General features: G+C 44.6%; 1 protein-coding gene across 3 annotated transcripts in view; it reads right to left on the reverse strand.

Moving 5' to 3' along the window:
• LOC126184712 (1-acyl-sn-glycerol-3-phosphate acyltransferase alpha) overlaps positions 1 to 19,375 on the reverse strand; it is a 683,439-nt gene that overhangs the window by 253,538 nt on the left and 410,526 nt on the right. Inside the window, exon 1 of one of the 3 annotated variants that reach the window (XM_049927233.1) lies at positions 5,280 to 5,387. The exons of the other annotated variants lie outside the window; for them this stretch is intronic. Coding sequence (XP_049783190.1) covers positions 5,280 to 5,379 — 100 coding nt within the window. The 5' untranslated portion in view covers positions 5,380 to 5,387. Of the gene's footprint in view, positions 1 to 5,279; positions 5,388 to 19,375 lie in introns of those variants that run through there. 3 annotated transcript variants of the gene reach the window in all.

Here is a 19,375-nt window from a genome sequence, read left to right on the forward strand (position 1 = left end):
CGAACGAGAAATTAGAATCACAATGAAAACCCGATGAAGCCGGCCGCGGTGGCCGAGCGGTTCTAGGCGCCTCAGTCCGGAAGGACGCGGCTGCTACGGTCGCAGGTTCGGATCCTGCCTCGGGCATGGATGTGTGTGACGTCCTTAGGTTAGTTAGGTTTAAGTAGTTCGAAGTCTAGGGGACTGATGACCTTGGAAGATAAATCCCATAGTGCTCAGAGCCATTTGAACCATATGAAGTGGATGCCCTCGCGTCGAGTGGTTCCGCCTGATTTCCATGCATCCCACATAACGTAATAGCCACGAGTGACAGCAAAGTGCGACAGTGGTGCAGGAACTTTGAAGCAGAACGAACAGACGTTCATGATGGTATGTGTTTGATCACCCATCATACAGTCCGGACGTGGCTCCCTCTGATTTTCATCTCTTTGCTTATATGAACCGCTAGCTATGAGGGCAGCATTTTAACACAGACGACGAGCTGCAATCCAGCGCACAGAATTGGCGGAAAGCACAGGCGGCTGCATTCAGTGACGAGGGTATTGGAAAGCTGGTACCACTCTACGACCAATAGCTAAGTCGGATCGGTGACGGAGTGGAGAAGTAGCTGGAAGGTGTAGCTAAATCGTGGAAATAAAACGTTTTTTTTATTTTCAATGTGGTTTCCGTTTCACGACCGACCGGATCCTGAAAAAAAAAAGAAAAAAAGAAAATAGTCCTCGTATGTGCAACCGCATGAAGTCCAATATGATACAAAGGAGCGACTTGTACGATTTAGGAAAAACAGTGAAAACATAAAGGTGAATGACCGGACGGGAATTTGAGCAGTCGTCCTGTCGCAGAGTGCTAACCTCTGTACCACTTCACTCGGTACGTGTCAGACCACTGAAATTTTTCACAATTCTAACCATCTCAAAAAACCACAAATTTGTACTCTGCATCAGGTACCACTAAAATTATGCAGATTCCTTTTGGGATAACACCAAACTTGCAATCATTTGTGAACGCAACAGATTCAGTGTTTCGAATAGTTCAGACATGCAAATGCCTAAAGTATTTTTTATAGTAAAGGACTGAAAGTGCAAGCGAGATTCCAAAGTCAAAAACAGCTAAAAAATACCATGCTTTGTAGCGCCAGTAAGGTGTAAAACTAGAGAATGGGGAGGGGTGTGTCAGTGATTACGCAGTATTTTAACGTGCTATTGGCTGACTCAGGAAATCTACGTCAAATTCCATCTAACTGCACCTAAACTGACAAAGTAAAAATGTCCTCAACTTGGGGTTTGGTTTGAACATGCAGCACTTTGCTAGTAATGGCCCTATTGGAGGATATTTGCCCTCTTCTTTGTTCGACAGATGATCGAGTGAGTTCACACGATGGAAAGACACTAGGCTCATGTTCAGGAAGACGCCGGTTCAAACCTCAGTCAGACCATTCAGATTTATGTGATTTCTCTGAGCCGTTTATTGCAAATGGCAGGATGGTTCCTCTGAAAAGAGCGTCCAATTTCCTTCCCCATCCTTCTCAAATGCGAGCTTGATCTCCGTCACCAATGAATTGGACGTAAACTGTACATTGGTCCCTAATCTCCCTCCATATTTTCTTCGACCTGTGGACAATTTGAGCAGCCATTTACAGAGAGGTCTACATTTTGACACGGAATCCGAACTACGGAATAAATTGGTATTTTACGCGTTTATAAAATATTGCCAAAGGTGACAGACTTATTAGCAGTAGTAGTAGCAGTTGTTGTTGCCGTGGTCGTCGTCGTAGTGAGCACTTGCAGCCTCCTCGCTTGTCTATCCTTTGCGTATCTACTACAACCTTCATCCGCTTGAAACAGTTGTTTGTTGCCAAGCCTTGGTCTCCCTCTACAATGTTTACCCGCCACACTTCCCTGCATTTCCAAGCTGACGATTCCCTGATGCCTCAGGATGTGCCCCATCAATACGTCCCACCTTTCAGCTAAATTGGTCCTTTAAGATTTTTCTCCCCGAATTGATTCATTACCTCTTCATCTATTATTTGAGCTTCCCATCAACCTTCAGCATTCTCCTATAGAACCACATTTCAAAATCTTCTAGTCTCTTTTTATCTGTACTGTTGATCGTCCATATATCATTACCGTATACGGCTACACACCACACAAGTACCTTCAGAAGAGCTTACCCTACATTTAACTTTATAATCGATGTTAATATGTTACTCTTTTCCGGAAAAGCTACTGCCAGTCTACATTTTATATCCTCTTAATTTCGGCCATTATTAATTACTCTATTGCTCAAATAATAAAATTCGTCTATAATTCATTTTGTCTCATTCTCAACTTTACGTCCCTCTGCATCACCTGACTTAATTAAAATCCACTTTATTGCTCTAATTTTACGTTTGCTGTTGTTCATCTTACAACCACTTTTCAAGACACTATCCATTCATTTCAGCTAGTATTCCAAATTCTTTGCCTACTCCGAGATAATTTCAGTGTGAAGTGGGAGAAAAATATATTGCCGACTACGAATCGAGCCGATAACTTCTGATACTCACTCATCCACCTAATAAAACTTTAACGATATTTTTAATAGGAAACAGTGTGCCGACGAGTATGTAACTGGTTTACCATTGGCCATACCAATCTGAGTTAGCTGTTAACAACTCCAGAAACAGGTCAGCAACGTTCGTGGCCACGGCCACTATTTCGATGACTCATTAACTCAGTAGTCTCGTATTTACCGGAAAGAAGCTATGCGTCCAAAATTACGTCGACATCGTTAAAGATGGCGCACAACTCAAGGCCGCGAGGATGTGGGTGTGCACTGGGATTAAAACTATGTGCCAGAACAAGATTCGAACTCGGGACCTTTGCCTTTCGCGGGCATGTGCTCACCTACTGAGAGCATTTGCTCGTGAATGGCAAAGGTCCCGAGTGCGAGTCTCACTCGGTTTCAATCTGCCAGGAAGTTCCAAGAAGTTTGGCTTTCGCCTCATGTGACTACTGCCCGCATCTCGTGGTCGTGCGGTAGCGTTCTCGCTTCCCACGCCCGGGTTCCCGGGTTCGATTCCCGGCGGGGTCAGGGATTTTCTCTGCCTCGTGATGGCTGGGTGTTGTGTGCTGTCCTTAGGTTAGTTAGGTTTAAGTAGTTCTAAGTTCTAGGGGACTTATGACCACAGCAGTTGAGTCCCATAGTGCTCAGAGCCATTTTTTTTTTTCATGTGACTACTTCTGAGTCGGCAGCACAGCCCCGATAAATTTGAAGAATGACGCCGTATTCATCAGTCTGTTATTTTAAAGTAGTACTTAATTATGCACAACTAGCCAGTTTCTGTCTTCTAAAGTGCACAGTAGATGAGGATACATCATCCTCGTAAGTAGCACCTGACTTCTGTTTTATATCGCTCACGACATTGCTGTGTCCACGTCAGTTGTGCACTCTGAGAACGAGCACACAGTAGAAACTAAATTGTAGTGCTTACTAAAGTACTGCTTTAGGATAACTGCCTGATGAATACGACGTCATTCCTTACATTTGCCTAAAGCGTTTGAGAGGAAATCATAATTACGCTAGTCTTTGGGTAGAAAGGCGTAAGTCCAGTTTCCACAATTTAACAGGCGATACCTATATCACTCTCCCTCGTGATTATTTGTATTTGCGTATGTTGACCCAAATGCAAGAAGAAAAACTACCTGTCCTGATTAAAACATTTAAAAAATCAATGTTCAAAAAAAGTTGCCATGGTTTCCTGCAAGAACGTCAAATTTTCTCATTTTTTACTATTTCTGGACTTGTACAATTTCGACCAAAGAAAAATCTAAATCAAGATGACCGTGTGGGGATTTGAACACCTCTGCTTCCGAGTACGAATCCAAAATCTTTACCAACGCCCACTGCTTCTGTGACTCAGTAACATAGCCGTCTCGTTCTTAATAACTGCACAGCAGCTGTCTGCGATCCGGGAATGAGTGTGCACCTTCAATTGTCGCTCTCACGCTAAACAATGAAAATTACAAATTTTTATTATCTTTACGTTTCTTATTAAGATTTTACTTACCATGCCCAGTCTTTATCGCTAGATACACGATTAATTGATGGACCGAAGGTCAAGGGCAATACGGAATGCGTTCTAAGCTACAGTACAGTTCAACATTCATTCAATAATCAATCAGGAGGCGTGAAAGAGGAGTCCTCAGACTGATTCCCACATCTAGCTGCGCGAAGACATTTGTAATCTCGCTCTCTCGTGATTTTCTTCTGCCACAGGTCTACATTTGCCACCCACTTCTGTTGCCCATGACATTGGCACTCGGTACAACTCCGTCCATGGGCGTGCCCAGCAAGGAGGCAGCCGCCGCGCCTCCTCCTCCCCCAATCCCAGACAAAATTGATCTCCACAAACCACACATACAGACATATCAGTTTGAAGAAAGCTATGTAAAGGTTACTGACTAGTAACAAGTGAACTCCGAATGATATGTCGTGAAATCTTAAAACTAATTTGTAATTCATCACGAAACTAATACTAAATCACCGCCCCCCACTCCCCCAAGATCAGATCCTGGGTACGCTCTTTGCTCCATCTTTCCTGGAGCGCCACACTGTAAACCCCGTCACAACAATATACTCATGTACACATACTAGGCACAATACCTCAAAAAAAAAAAAAAAAAAAAAAAAAAAACAGTGTGCGTCTTGTAAAATTTTTTTCATAACTACAAGCGCAGAATATGATCAACTATTAATCGAAAGCAATAATAAAAAAAGCCTCCGGAAAAGACAGTGACTACTCAAAAATTAATTCTATAAAATTTATATTAAGAAAGTGTAAGTATTTTTGACAGTAACTTGCATTATTTTTTCGTGCACGTTCGGTACTTCACACGTATTTTTCTTTTTGGTGATAAGAATTAAAGACGCCGTTTTTCGATTTATGTCACTTTTCCCGCTGGGTGCGAAATGTACAAGGGAGGCACGAAATGAAAGGATTAATTGTAAATTTCAATACAGATGCAAAATCTCTCCCAATGGATATGTCGGCATCAGTGAAGTGATAGACAAAAATCTAGGAACTGGGCGGGGATCGAACCTGAGAACTTCACATCTACAGTCGGGTACTTTACCACTGGGCCACAATAAAAAATGAAAAAGCACATTCTGTAATTATCACTCTCACACAGCCACCCATTCCGAGCCAGTCGGCATCCTGGAAACGAGAGTAAATGTGAAGTGCGGGCACGGGGGAGTTTGTTTACAGGAGGCGAGGCAGGCACGTGGGTGACGCTTACCGTGCGCGGCGGCTGCCGGCGGCAGTCGGCTCAGATCGATGTCGCGGCACGCAGTAGCAGCGGCGGCGGCAGCGGCGGGCGGCGGCAGCGTGCGTGCCATGGCGAGCCCCGCGGCGCACTGGCCACCAGCCGGCGGCGCGCCCACTTATCTACTCAGCCGCGGATGCAACAATCTACGGCGCAGCTGCGCACCGCCCCATCCCTCGCACCGATCGTACACGCGCGCCCATAAGTATTCGCCCGCACGGACATGCAAAAACCACTCTACACAAATAGGACGTTCCCTAAGTCTTCAGCCGTTCGGGCATTTGTATTAGCCCCACTGGCGTTGTAACTACGCTACGGAAGCCGGGGCGCGTGTCCTAATCCCTGTTTCTGTAGCTGCGCAGTTTGTGACAGGCGAGAAAATGTAGGAACGGAAATGGGAGAGCGAAAAAGGAAGGGAAAGGAAACGAAGTGGAAGAGGTGTAGGGGTACTAGATATCGATATCGCTACGATATATCGAATCCTACCTTCACCCACCTCTGCTGACGAGCAATTAAAATGAGTGCGACACAACTGGCGTTCGGCTAAAATCGAGCGATTAAATACGACGGAAACGCAAACACTGCGCTACACCACCGTCTGATACCACAACCTCTATGTGGCATTCACATTTGTCGGTATCGCCGACCCTCAACCGAATTACAACCTAACCTAGAATTCGGGCTACGTTAGAGATCACTCTGTCATCACAACCAAACTGACCGAATTCAGTCGAAAGCCAGTTGTACTCTACTCATTTTAGCAATTAATCCTCTGCTGTACCCAAGATAAAAAGTGACATGGGATGTCCTGTGCGGTAAGGACTGGGGTGGGTTCAAAATGGTTCAAATGCCACTGAGCACTATGTGACTTAACATCTGAGGTCATCAGTCCCATAGAACTTAGAACTACTTAAACCTAACTAACCTAAGGACATCACATACATCCATGCCCGAGGCAGGATTCGAACCTGCGACCGTAGCGGTCGCGCGGTTCCAGACTGAAGCGCCTAGAACCGCTTGGCCACTCCGGCCGACAGTGGGGGTGGGCTTTCGGCACCAGCAGAAAGGGCGTGCAGCCAGGTACTCTCAGTTACGGGTGTGAAATCAAAAGACATCGAGTTTCGATATAATCGAGTATCCTAGAACTAAGTATCGATATGGACGGCTATCTCATCTATATCTCTTGTTAAGGCAGTCATCAGCTATTGAAATGCATGACACACATATGGTAACTTTATTTATATTTTATTCCGATCGGTTTCAGTCATAAACCATATTCATAGTTGTCGGAAAATAAATCTGCAGCCAACATTACATATCAAAACTGAAAGTATTGTTCATCTCGAACATTACAAGTATGAACTCTGTGTGAAAACAAAATAACTTAAGAGAACCGACGTGAGACATACACTGTATGTCTCGTGTTTGATCTCTTCAGTTAACTGCTTTCCACACAGGTATCATGCTTGTAATGTTCTAAATGAACGATATTTGAGTTCTGATACATAATGTTAGCTGCAGATTAATTTTTCGATGACTGTAAACATGATTTATGACCGAAATCGGTTGGAATGAAATATAAATAGTCATGCGTTTCATACAGATTAATATGTCAGTGCTAAAAATTTGCTTGTAAAATCCAGATTATAATTTATGATTACATACGTTATTTAAGCCTGTGAGGTGTGCATTTCATGAAATGATAAAAAAATTAAGGAAACCAAAATTTAACTCTGCATTATTTTAATGTAAATAGAGAAATCTTAGGATAAAAAAATAAAAAAGTTATATTACAGTAGATGAAAAAATAAACAGGCGAAAATAAATGACCAAAATTACTCTGACTACAGATAATTTACATGAAAAGATTATCTGCTCCAAAACTTAGTTTCTAAAGAACATAAAATACTAATTTGTTGGCATGAATATCACTTCAAACATTTCTACCAACCTTCCTTTTGAGTGAGAGGCGGTTACGACAGTACAAAATTGACAACAATCGAAGTTCCTCTAATAAATTTAATATATAAAACTGTAGGTACCGTTACTATGGTTTAAATATATCAGTATTAAAAAGAAAGTGGAGTTGAGTTTTCTCTGAGTTAGATGCTGATAATAATAATATTATCCGAATATATTGCCACAAAATATTCAAGCTGCCTTTTTTCAACTAGCAACCATCGATTCAAGATTTCGCGTAACTGATTGCGATACATCGACATTCCGAGACATCGCTGTCTGATATCCCAAGCCCAGTCTGAATGTTCGGCTCAGAGTAAAGAAGTACGAGTTGGGTTGCGGAAACGATGGAGCGAATACGAGGATGAGGTATTTATTCAATAATTAGTATTGTGCAATATGGAACAGTATAGTTTTCTTTCGGTCACCAAATGGAATCATAAAGGGGAATGGCTAAACGAAGTGAATATGGGTATATTGCGCTTGTTTATGTAGTCTGAGTGACCTTTAGGTCGACCCTTTCATGAAAACAAGATTTAACAATCACAGTGTTGATCATATACTGTTTGTTTTCGAGCTCCGTTTTCACCATACTACGTTCACCGAGTCAGTTATATTGAAGAGAGTAGCAGAGGTACACGTTTATGAAAGTTATTATAGAGATACATGTATCACGGGAGTAAGTTTTCCAATGGTGCTGTTTACAAACAGTCCGATGCCGGATCTATACGACAGCAAACAAAAGTTCGGAAGTTGTAATGAGCCAATGAACAGTATAAAAGAAATTGTCAAACAATCCGGCAACTGACAGAAGAAAGAGGGGGAGGGGCAAGAAGGCGAATGATTTCTTAACTGAACGGAAGGGATCTCGTCTTTGCATTAAAACATTATCTTCATGTAATAAATATTGGTCACCCATTAAATTTTGGAGCTGGTACCAAGCGATCATCTGACCGAACACCGCTGACAGAATTCATGACAGTGAATGAAGTGTACGAGGTATGATTAAAAAAAAAAGGAATTTTGTATTTTCGCGTGTTGTATTAATCCGATTTGCGTGATTTTTTAATCGTTGGTAAACATGGTTGTAAAGTATCTGTACACTACAAGAATTATAGTCGCATTTGTAGATATGATGAAACTCCAACTCCACAATATATTGATGGTAATGAAAATTTGTGCTGGACCGGGAATCAAACCTAGTTTTCTCGCTTTACGCGAGCGGTCGCTTTAACCGCCATTTTTTTACAGCTAGTAGCTACAAATAATGTATAAAGCTGAATTTTATTACAATTCCATTAATAGTATAATGTTCTTTTTTACAGAGTATCAACGTTCAATAGGTTCCGTCAAGATCTGGGAACTTCATCAAAATAAGAAACAAACAAAAAAAAAATACCAGCGAGAGATGAGTAAGTTCATATTGATCCCCAAGTTCCGGCAGGTGTGAGTTGGACACGTCTTCTCGAAAAATATTCCATAGTCCTATCACATGGGTGAAGTTCTTGAATAAACGCCAAACAAGAATTCGCCTTCTTATACCTGGCCACCGTGTAGTATCCATGAAAACACTACCAAAAAAGTGTCATAATATTGACGATAACTCGAGCGCTGCATTAAAGAGGTATCACGATCTTGGAGAAATGTCCTAAAAATAAGCACACTTTTGCTGACATCTTTAAAAAATATTGAATTGAGACTCCTTTGATCCAATTCACTGCGTTTGTCTTTGTGCGTGGGAAAAAGTCTCATTGAGGAACAGAAGCAACTGCAACCCAATAGGACGTGGAGCAGCACGAAGAAGAAAAGTATGTATTTTGCGCATAAACAGCCACACCTCTGCAGAAGGTCCACACACCATTCGATGTTCATCCATGTCAAGCGTGTGACACTGAGGTAAAAAAGGAAAATTTGCCAAATTAAAGATAAGACCCACACACATGAAATATCCAAACTCTGCCAGCAACCTGTTCGCCGTCGCCCCCAGCACTGGTAAGATGTGAGCCATATACGGCATCCTAGGCGCCAGATGATAGTTGACAAAATCAACCCATTGTACCCTATCCAAAGTTCACAACAGATTACTATCGATGCTTGTTCGGATAACCTGAAGGAGGCGTTTATAGTTAGCCGACACCGTTCTCTCTATGTTGCACATGAAAGTAATTACCAAATATTTGACCATGTCCACTGACCACAATGGAGCTGCGCTCCATTCTGGAAGCCCTCTGCCAATGTTCGAAGCACCAGATTTCGTCAAATTCATACGACTACTCACAGCAGTTCCATATCAAGTAATCCATCCCAGTCCCACACACACCTCACCCTTGACTGACCCAAAAAAACTACGTCATCAACATACGCCAAACAGATAAATATATGTCTCATCATGATGATCCCAGTTAACCAGCTCCACAATCCGTGTAATAGTGGCTCAAAGCAATGGCAAAAAGGATAATTGGCAATGGACGTCCCTGCCAGACCTAATCGAGAAATAATAATGGGGCCCACTGCACACCCAATGATCAGTACCCACGTCAGAGGAATTGCATGATGATATGCATGATGCCATGGGGGAATGTTGAGTGTCACATCGCTTCTGCATTATAGTCATGGTTCACCCTACCAAAGGTGTGGTTGAAGGTTACCAACACCAAGACACCTCGAAAGTGGCAGGTCAGTACTAGGGCGATAACACCACGATAGTCCTTGAGCACTCTGTGTATGTTACTGTCCCCATCAACGCACGTTTGATCCAGATCCGACCCTCATATGGATTGAGGACTGGAATAATCAGTCCTTTCACAAAGGCAGGACAGAGTGGAGGTCAGGGGACATCAGTTATTGGCACATAACAACTCAACGGGGAACCATAACGTCGTGGAATCGTATTAAAACTCCAGCAAGAAACCATCTGGGCTGGGGATTTGTTAATCAGTCCCTTATGGAGAGTGTTGTCGAAGTCATCAGCAGTAACGTTATTGGTAAGGAGGTCCACAGCAACCCTGTCAAGAACACCAGGCAAATACTGGAAGACGTCATCCAGTGCTGTAACATCCTGATCCACTTCTGTATGGAACTGTTGTGAATGGTCTGCAAAAGCGCTCACAGTATCTTTCTGGGACGTCAGCCGGCGATCATCTGGTGTGTCAAGGTCATGCACCAGTACTCTCTAACACTGTTTCTTCTTTCTGACAATGTGGTGCATTTACTGGGATTCCCCAAAGACCCAATCCAGGCATTTGGCAAGTATCATTGCTCCCACAATGTGTTGACGTGCAAGTGAAACAATCTTCATCTTTACCCTCTGAATTTCAACCAGTCGGTCACGAGATGGTGCTTGGCCACAGAGTTGCGACCATATTGTGTCATCGTGCAATGTACAGCAGCCTTAGCACATTTGAGCCACCACCAAAGTTCTGAATGGTACATCGGAAGGCGTGTTCGGCAAGCGATCCATGTCGCTTCATTAACTGCCTGCACTCTGAATCCTGGAAATGTGCGACATTCCATTTCCATGTGCCTCAACCACACCACATTCTCCACTGTTGGATACGGACAGTGTATATGTGTACAATGTGGTCAAAGAAGGCCTTAGGCCGGCCGCGGTGGTCTAGCGGTTCTAGGCGCGCAGTCCGGAACCGCGCGACTGCTACGGTCGCAGGTTCGAATCCTGCCTCGGGCATGGATGTGTGTGATGTCCTTAGGTTAGTTAGGTTTAAGTAGTTCTAAGTTCTAGGGGCTGATGACCACAGATGTTAAGTCCCATAGTGCTCAGAGCCATTTGAACCATTTGAAGGCCTTAGGCGACAACTCATTGTCAACTTTCACAGCCATGAGTCCATGGGAAACATAGACGCGATCAAGCCGACTCGCTAAATGCCTCATAACAAGCGTATGTCCACTTCGATCATCATGAACACGTTCCCACGCGTGAGCGAGATTCAAATTCTGCACCAGCAGTTGTAGCTCCTGGCATGGAATATAATGGAGAAACTGATCCTTCTGGGTATCACACAGCTGAAGTCTACACCAAAAATCAAATGTTTGTAGGGGCTCAAAAACTTCTGAATAAAACCGTGACCATTTCCATTGCTTTTCCAACCCAGAGAGAGCATAGATATTGATGGTCTGAACACCATGGAACGTCACCATGAAACTTCTGATAAACCACTTCTTCAACCACGATTTCTTCCTGTAGGACTATCATTGTCCCACTACCGCCTTCAGTGTACTGTGGAACACAGACATTGTATACATACAAATCCAGAAACTTGTCGAGACAAACTTATTGCAGGATGACAATTTTGATGTCTGACGCCAGCAACATTTCCCAGAGCCAAATTAACCAGTGTCCCAATCGTGTTGATATTTACAGAACCTAACCTATAAGCCTTCCATGGTTCCGTAGTCGTGGGGATACTCATTGAAGCAAGAAGACCAGTAGCATCCGTAAATGCCTTTTCAACAGACAATGCGACTTCATCCAAATCCTCATTCGATTAACAATCATAAGTTGCTGCAGTAGCAACCACAAAACTTCGATGTTCATTGGTCCATCTTCAACATCACCTACCACGCAGAAGTGCGTGGGCCCAGATTGTTCAGCATAGTCTCTGTGGCACCTGAGGGCAATGGTGCAGCGTTGCAGCAAGAATGGCGATGGCCCATTTTATGTCCATCGATGGGAGGCACAGCGCTAGGTGGGTGCAATGGTTGTTCTGTATCCAACAAGAGATGGGCAGGATGTTCCATCATGGAATCACCCAACGAGAGGAGGTCTTGGTGGATAGGATCATTATTGTCCACAAATTGTGGCCGACAGGTGTCTGACGGAGTAAGCTGACGTTTCTTGCATCTCTTTGTCGACTGCTGTTTACACATGTGTGCTTCAGTATCTGAAGACAGAAGCGAGTCCTGACAGTCAGGCACGAAGGCAGCAGTAGTCACAACCATGGAGTGTATGTCCATCCCGCCAACTGGAACCTCCTTACCACTTATCAGCACAGGTGGAGCAAGAGTGAGCCCAGGCATAGACGACGTTCCCAGCTGTATAGTCCTGGTTGGCAAAAGTTCAGTAGTGGGAGGAGGTGCGGACAATGGGCTGGAGTCATTGCAGAGACCCTTGACATACATCATTTGAAGTGGTGCCAGTGTATTCGAAACAAGCTCATCCCCATGTGGCACTTGCATGATCCTTTGCTGCTTGCACTCCAAGCAAACAGCTCCGTCTCTATCACAGCACCAGCACGTCTTCAACTGGACATCACAGATTGCAATGGTGCGGCACCCGCCGATATATAAATAGAATGACATGTATTTGTTAAAGGCCGGCCGGAGTGGCTGAGCGGTTAAAGGCGCTACAGTCTGGAACCGCACGACCGCTACGGTCGCAGGTTCGAATCCTGCCTCGGGCATGGATGTGTGTGATGTCCTTAGGTTAGTTAGGTTTAAGTAGTTCTAAGTTCTAGGGGACTTATGACCACAGCAGTTGAGTCCCATAGTGCTCAGAGCCATTTGAACCATTTGAACTATTTGTTAAATTCAGTACGAATATGTTGCAACCCACTGAGGACTGGCGTGTAGTAAAATTGAGCCCATTTCTCAGCTGTATGGCTTATTATCTTCCCATGTGGGTGGAACTCTGAAATTACCATCTCCGAAGGTACTTCAAATGGGTGCTCCAAAACATATATGGCCGGCCGCGGTGGTCTAGCGGTTCTAGGCGCTCAGTCCGGAACCGCGCGACTGCTACGGTCGCAGGTTCGAATCCTGCCTCGGGCATGGATGTGTGTGATGTCCTTAGGTTAGTGAGGTTTAAGTAGTTCTAAGTTCTAGGGGACTGATGACCACAGATGTTAAGTCCCATAGTGCTCAGAGCCATTTGAACCATTTGAACCAAAACATATATGATACACAGTCAAAGTCCTGCATGGTCTACATACACATCACCAATACTGCCATCTGAATGACGGAACCGAAGACCACTCTCAGTGTCATTTACAATACTTCCGCTCGCTGCGTCGCTAATTAACCTCACACATACCACACTGCTCACTGTGGATAGGTGTACGACAGCAAGATCATTATAGTCAATCTTAACATTAACATCATCTCTAGGAAATTATTCGATTTCATGTGCTTTCGGATGTGCACATTCACTTAAAAAACTGTCGATTTACGATAAGAATAGGATAATCTTCTTCGGGAGGTAATGCAGCGCGCGAAGGTGACTGAAGCACAGAAACAACACCGAACGCGATCTCAGCGCCAAGGACGTAAACAGAAAACGTGCATGTCTGGAGGACATTGCAGAGTACATTGATCCAACACAGACACTGCTATATGGTATCCGTACGCTGTTAGTAACATCAGATATTTCGTCTATTGTGAAGAAGGTTACATATGCTTTGGTAGTAACGCAGATTATTTATTTTGAGTAAAATGAATCAGATAACTTTTATTAAATATTGGTTTAATAGCGGAGTAATGTTCAGTAAGTTAAAGAAAGTAAGTATTGCTTTAAGTGAGTCAGTTAGGAGCAAAAAAAAAAAAAAACGGTTTTACAACGGATGTAAAATCAAGCTATGAAATTGTGTAAAAAGTGAAAGTACTGCAGAAGCCGCTGATGACATTAGCATATGAACCTGTCCATGATATGAATTTTATTCGGATGTTATGTGTACGCAACTTGTGACAGCAACATTTTTTTACAAAACGGTTGATTTCGAACAAAAACAGCGATGAATGCAAGTTGCTTATGAGTCACTAGACGAAATTACCAAAGATGCAGACCTACAAAAGAGTCTTATAACGGGCGGTGAAACACGGGTTTACGGGTACGACATCGGAGCTAAGCCAAGATTGAAACTAGCTCGACAAGTGTGGCCAAATGTTAAGATTATGCTCACTGTGTTCTTACATTTTAACAGCATAGTGCACCATGGGTCCTTGCGTGAAGCACTACGAACAAAAAGAGACAAACAACGCACGTATTTGTGGCGAAACAAATTCATAACATTTAGATAACGACAATGCACCTGCCCACATTTCGTTGCTTCTTCTTGAGATTTTGGTCAAAAATACTGCAATGATGCTCAAGTCTCCATATTCACCCGATACACACCCTATTTTCTGGTCCCAACAAACAAAGAAAATATTACAGTGCCGTCGTTGTACAAGCATTGATGAGATTAAAAGCGGACCACTAAGAGACACAGACGACATCTCAAACATAGAGTTCCAGACCCGTTTCAGGAATTGAAAAGCTCTTTCATAACAATATCTAACGGTGACTCTATTGAAGAGAATAACATTAATGTAAACAACTCAGTAAAATTCCTTTCAAAAATCGATAATTCTGGAACGTCTCGGCCGGCCGCGGTGGTCTAGCGGTTCTGGCGCTGCAGTCCGGAACCGCGGGACTGCTACGGTCGCAGGTTCGAATCCTGCCTCGGGCATGGGTGTGTGTGATGTCCTTAGGTTAGTTAGGTTTAAGTAGTTTTAAGTTCTAGGGGACTTATGACCTAAGATGTTGAGTCCCATAGTGCTCAGAGCCATTTGAACCATTTTTTGGAACGTCTCCTCAGAATAATTTATGAATGACTGTGCTGATAAACCTCTTACATTATTTGATTTTCAAACAGCTGAGCAAAACTGAACGTACTCATACATTTCGCTCTTTACTTATTCTGATCAACACTAAACTGACACACAATATTTTTAGCGCAACGCAATCTGACTTTCAATAATCTCTACAAAAGAATGGCCTTGACTAACAATAACCTATACCTTTCATGAATCACCTACCTCACAAAAATCTTCGTTACTCGAACTACTGCAATACAGCGAGCGCCACTACTGCCAGCTAAATAAAAGATTAAAACTACTGAAGTCACTAACTACTGATAGGCATAGTTAGCAAATGAAAGATTTTGATAGAGAACAAACAATGTATTTACCTTAATAGTGTTCAAAAGTATATATATATCCAGTCTTATATATATATATATATATATATATATATATATATATATATATATATATATATTTAAGACTGGATGTCATGAACTGATATATATATATATATATATCTCAGTTCATGACATCCAGTCTTACAAATTTACTGTCTCTGATGGACACTTCCAGATCATTCGCTCTCAAAACTCTGCCATATCTCTCCCCACATCCACCACAGCTGGCGGCTCATCTCCAACTGCGCAACGCTACGCGCTGTTAACAGCCAACTGCCCAACACTACATTAGCAAATTCCAACAATGCAAACCAGCCACAGACTGCACACAGCACAGCCAGTGATTTTCATACAGAGCGCTACCAATATAGAAACCTAAACAGCCTACTTACAATTCCTCTTTTTCTTTTCTTGTACCGGGAGGTTGTATAGAAAAAGCGCAGTAACATGAGTCGATGTCGAGACGTGACAGAATGGCAGAAAGTAGCTACGTGTTTCTACGTGCCCGTGACCACACTATGAACTTTGTCTAGTCTGTTGGCGTATGAACGCGGACTGTCGGACGTGTTTACAAGGAATGGTTTACCACTCGCAGCCGTGTAACACTGAACGTCGTAGAAACACTCTCACCGACATCCAAGAGCTGGCAGCTCCCATGTAGTAACGGACAAGGACCATCAAGTATTGCGAAGGGTGGTTGTAAAAAAATCGCACTGAAATCGGAGAAAGGTATCACTCGTGAATGTAAAAGTGCTAACAACAGTCTAGTTAGCGCCGGGTGCTGTGACCTAGCGGTTCTAGGCGCTTCAGTCTGGAACCGCGCTGCTGCTACGGTCGCAGATTCGAATCCTGCCTCGGGCATGGATGTGTGTGATGTCCTTAGGTTAGTCGCGTTTAAATACACTCCTGGAAATAGAAAAAAGAACACATTGACACCGGTGTGTCAGACCCACCACACTTGCTCCGGACACTGCGAGAGGGCTGTACAAGCAATGATCACACGCACGGCACAGCGGACACACCAGGAACCGCGGTGTTGGCCGTCGAATGGCGCTAGCTGCGCAGCATTTGTGCACCGCCGCCGTCAGTGTCAGCCAGTTTGCCGTGGCATACGGTGCTCCATCGCAGTCTTTAACACAGGTAGCATGCCGCGACAGCGTGGACGTGAACCGTCAGTGCAGTTGACGGACTTTGAGCGAGGGCGTGTAGTGGGCATGCGGGAGGCCGGGTGGACGTACCGCCGAATTGCTCAACACGTGGGGCGTGAGGTCTCCACAGTACATCGATGTTGTCGCCAGTGGTCGGCGGAAGGTGCACGTGCCCGTCGACCTGGGACCGGACCGCAGCGACGCACGGATGCACGCCAAGACCGTAGGATCCTACGCAGTGCCGTAGGGGACCGCACCGCCACTTCCCAGCAAATTAGGGACACTGTAGCTCCTGGGGTATCGGCGAGGACCATTCGCAACCGTCTCCATGAAGCTGGGCTACGGTCCCACACACCGTTAGGCCGTCTTCCGCTCACGCCCCAACATCGTGCAGCCCGCCTCCAGTGGTGTCGCGACAGGCGTGAATGGAGGGACGAATGGAGACGTGTCGTCTTCAGCGATGAGAGTCGCTTCTGCCTTGGTGCCAATGATGGTCGTATGCGTGTTTGGCGCCGTGCAGGTGAGCGCCACAATCAGGACTGCATACGACCGAGGCACACAGGACCAACACCCGGCATCATGGTGTGGGGAGCGATCTCCTACACTGGCCGTACACCAATGGTGATCGTCGAGGGGACTCTGAATAGTGCACGGTACATCCAAACCGTCATCGAACCCATCGTTCTACCATTCCTAGACCGGCAAGGGAACTTGCTGTTCCAACAGGACAATGCTCGTCCGCATGTATCCCGTGCCACCCAACGTGCTCTAGAAGGTGTAAGTCAACTACCCTGGCCAGCAAGATCTCCGGATCTGTCCCCCATTGAGCATGTTTAGGACTGGATGAAGCGTCGTCTCACGCGGTCTGCACGTCCAGCACGAACGCTGGTCCAACTGAGGCGCCAGGTGGAAATGGCATGGCAAGCCGTTCCACAGGACTACATCCAGCATCTCTACGATCGTCTCCATGGGAGAATAGCAGCCTGCATTGCTGCGAAAGGTGGATATACACTGTACTAGTGCCGACATTGTGCATGCTCTGTTGCCTGTGTCTATGTGCCTGTGGTTCTGTCAGTGTGATCATGTGATGTATCTGACCCCAGGAATGTGTCAATAAAGTTTCTCCTTCCTGGGACAATGAATTCACGGTGTTCTTATTTCAATTTCCAGGAGTGTACTTCTAAGTCTAGGGGACTGATGACCTCAGATGTTAAGTCCCATAGTGCTTAGAGCCATTTGAACCATTTGAATCTAGTTATCACAATGACTGGGCGTACGGAGTTAAAAAGAATGGGGTACAAATGTCGAGCAGGATCTGTGTGGATAACATTCGTGAAATGCACTGGCCAGCCCAGAGTCCCGACCTGAAACCAATGGAACACGTTTGCATGAGTTAGAATGTTGCTATTATCCACACAGATCCTGTTTTATGGCAGGGTGTATTTCATGCTTATACGATCATCGTCTCAAAACTGTTCCTCTATTGTGAACAGTAAATAATGCTATAAAATGTGTTCATATGGTTCCGCTTGTAGCGCTTTCTTAAGCACAATAAGAAGTACACATCCTCACCACGTAAAACACCTCCATATCGTAACACGGTTCTCTCGGTACTTCACTGTTGGCTCTACACATGATGGCAGGCAACATTCCCCGCCATTTACCAAACCCAAACCCTTTCATCCGATTTTCCCAGGCTATAGCGTGAGTCATCGCTCCAAATCACTCTTTTCCACTCATCCAGTGTCCACTAGCGTCGTTCTTCACACCACTTCAAGCGTCGCTTTGCATTGCCTACATGAATGTGCAGTTTATGATGAAGTGCTCGACAATTGTACCCCATTCTTTTTAACTCCGTACGCACAGTCATTGTGCTTACTAGACTGTTGCTAGCACTTTGAAACACACGAGTGATATCTTGCACCGATTTCAATGCGTTTTTTTTATAAACACCCTTCGCAATACTCGACGGTCCTTGTCCGTTAGTACATGGGGGCTGTCAGCTCTTGATTGTCGGTGAGAATGTTTCTACGACGTTCAGCGTTACACGGCTGCGAGTGGTACACCATTCATCGTAAACACGTTCGATAGTCCGCGTTGATACGCCAAGTAACTAGACAACAAATTGGAAATTTGTGGTAAGGTCTTATGGATCCAAACTGCTGAGGTCATCGGTCCCTAAGCTTACACACTACTTAATCTAACTTAAACTAACTAACTCCAAGGACAACACACAGCTGGCCGGAGTGGCCGTGGGGTTCTAGGCGCTTCAGTCTGGAGCCGAGCGACCGCTACGGTCGCAGGTTCGAATCCTGCCTCGGGCATGGTTGTGTGTGATGTCCATAGGTTAGTTAGGTTTAATTAGTTCTAATTTCTAAGCGAATGATGACCTCAGAAGTTAAGTCGCATAGTGCTCGGAGCCGTTTGACAACACACACACCCATGCCCGAGGAAGGACTCGAACCTTCGACGGGGGGAGCCGCCCGGGCCGTGACAAGACGCCTTAGACCGCGCGGCTACCCTGCGCGGCGGAACTAGACAACATTGACAGTGTGGTCACGGGCACGTTACAAGTACGGTAGCTCCTTTCTGCCATTCTGTCACGTCTCGACGTCGACTTATGTTACTGCGCTTTTTCTGTGCTACCGCCTTGTACAAGAAAACTAAAATAGGAATTCTCGATTTTTGAAAGGAATTTTATTGAGTTGTCTACATTAATGTTATCCCCTTCAATATAGTCACTGGTAAATGATGTTATGAAAGGGTTCAAAAAATGGTTCAAATGGCTCTGAGCGCTATGAGACTTAAGTGCTGTGGTCATCAGTCCCCTAGAACTTAGAACTAGTTAAACCTAACTAACCTAAGGACATCACACACATCCATGCCCGAGGCAGGATTCGAACCTGCGACCGTAGCGGTCGTGCGGTTCCAGACTGTAGCGCCTAGAACCTCTCGGCTACTCCGGCCGGCTATGAAAGGGCTTTTCAAT

The sequence above is a fragment of the Schistocerca cancellata genome, chromosome 4 (genome assembly GCF_023864275.1).
Source record: "Schistocerca cancellata isolate TAMUIC-IGC-003103 chromosome 4, iqSchCanc2.1, whole genome shotgun sequence".
NCBI lineage: Eukaryota > Metazoa > Arthropoda > Insecta > Orthoptera > Acrididae > Schistocerca > Schistocerca cancellata.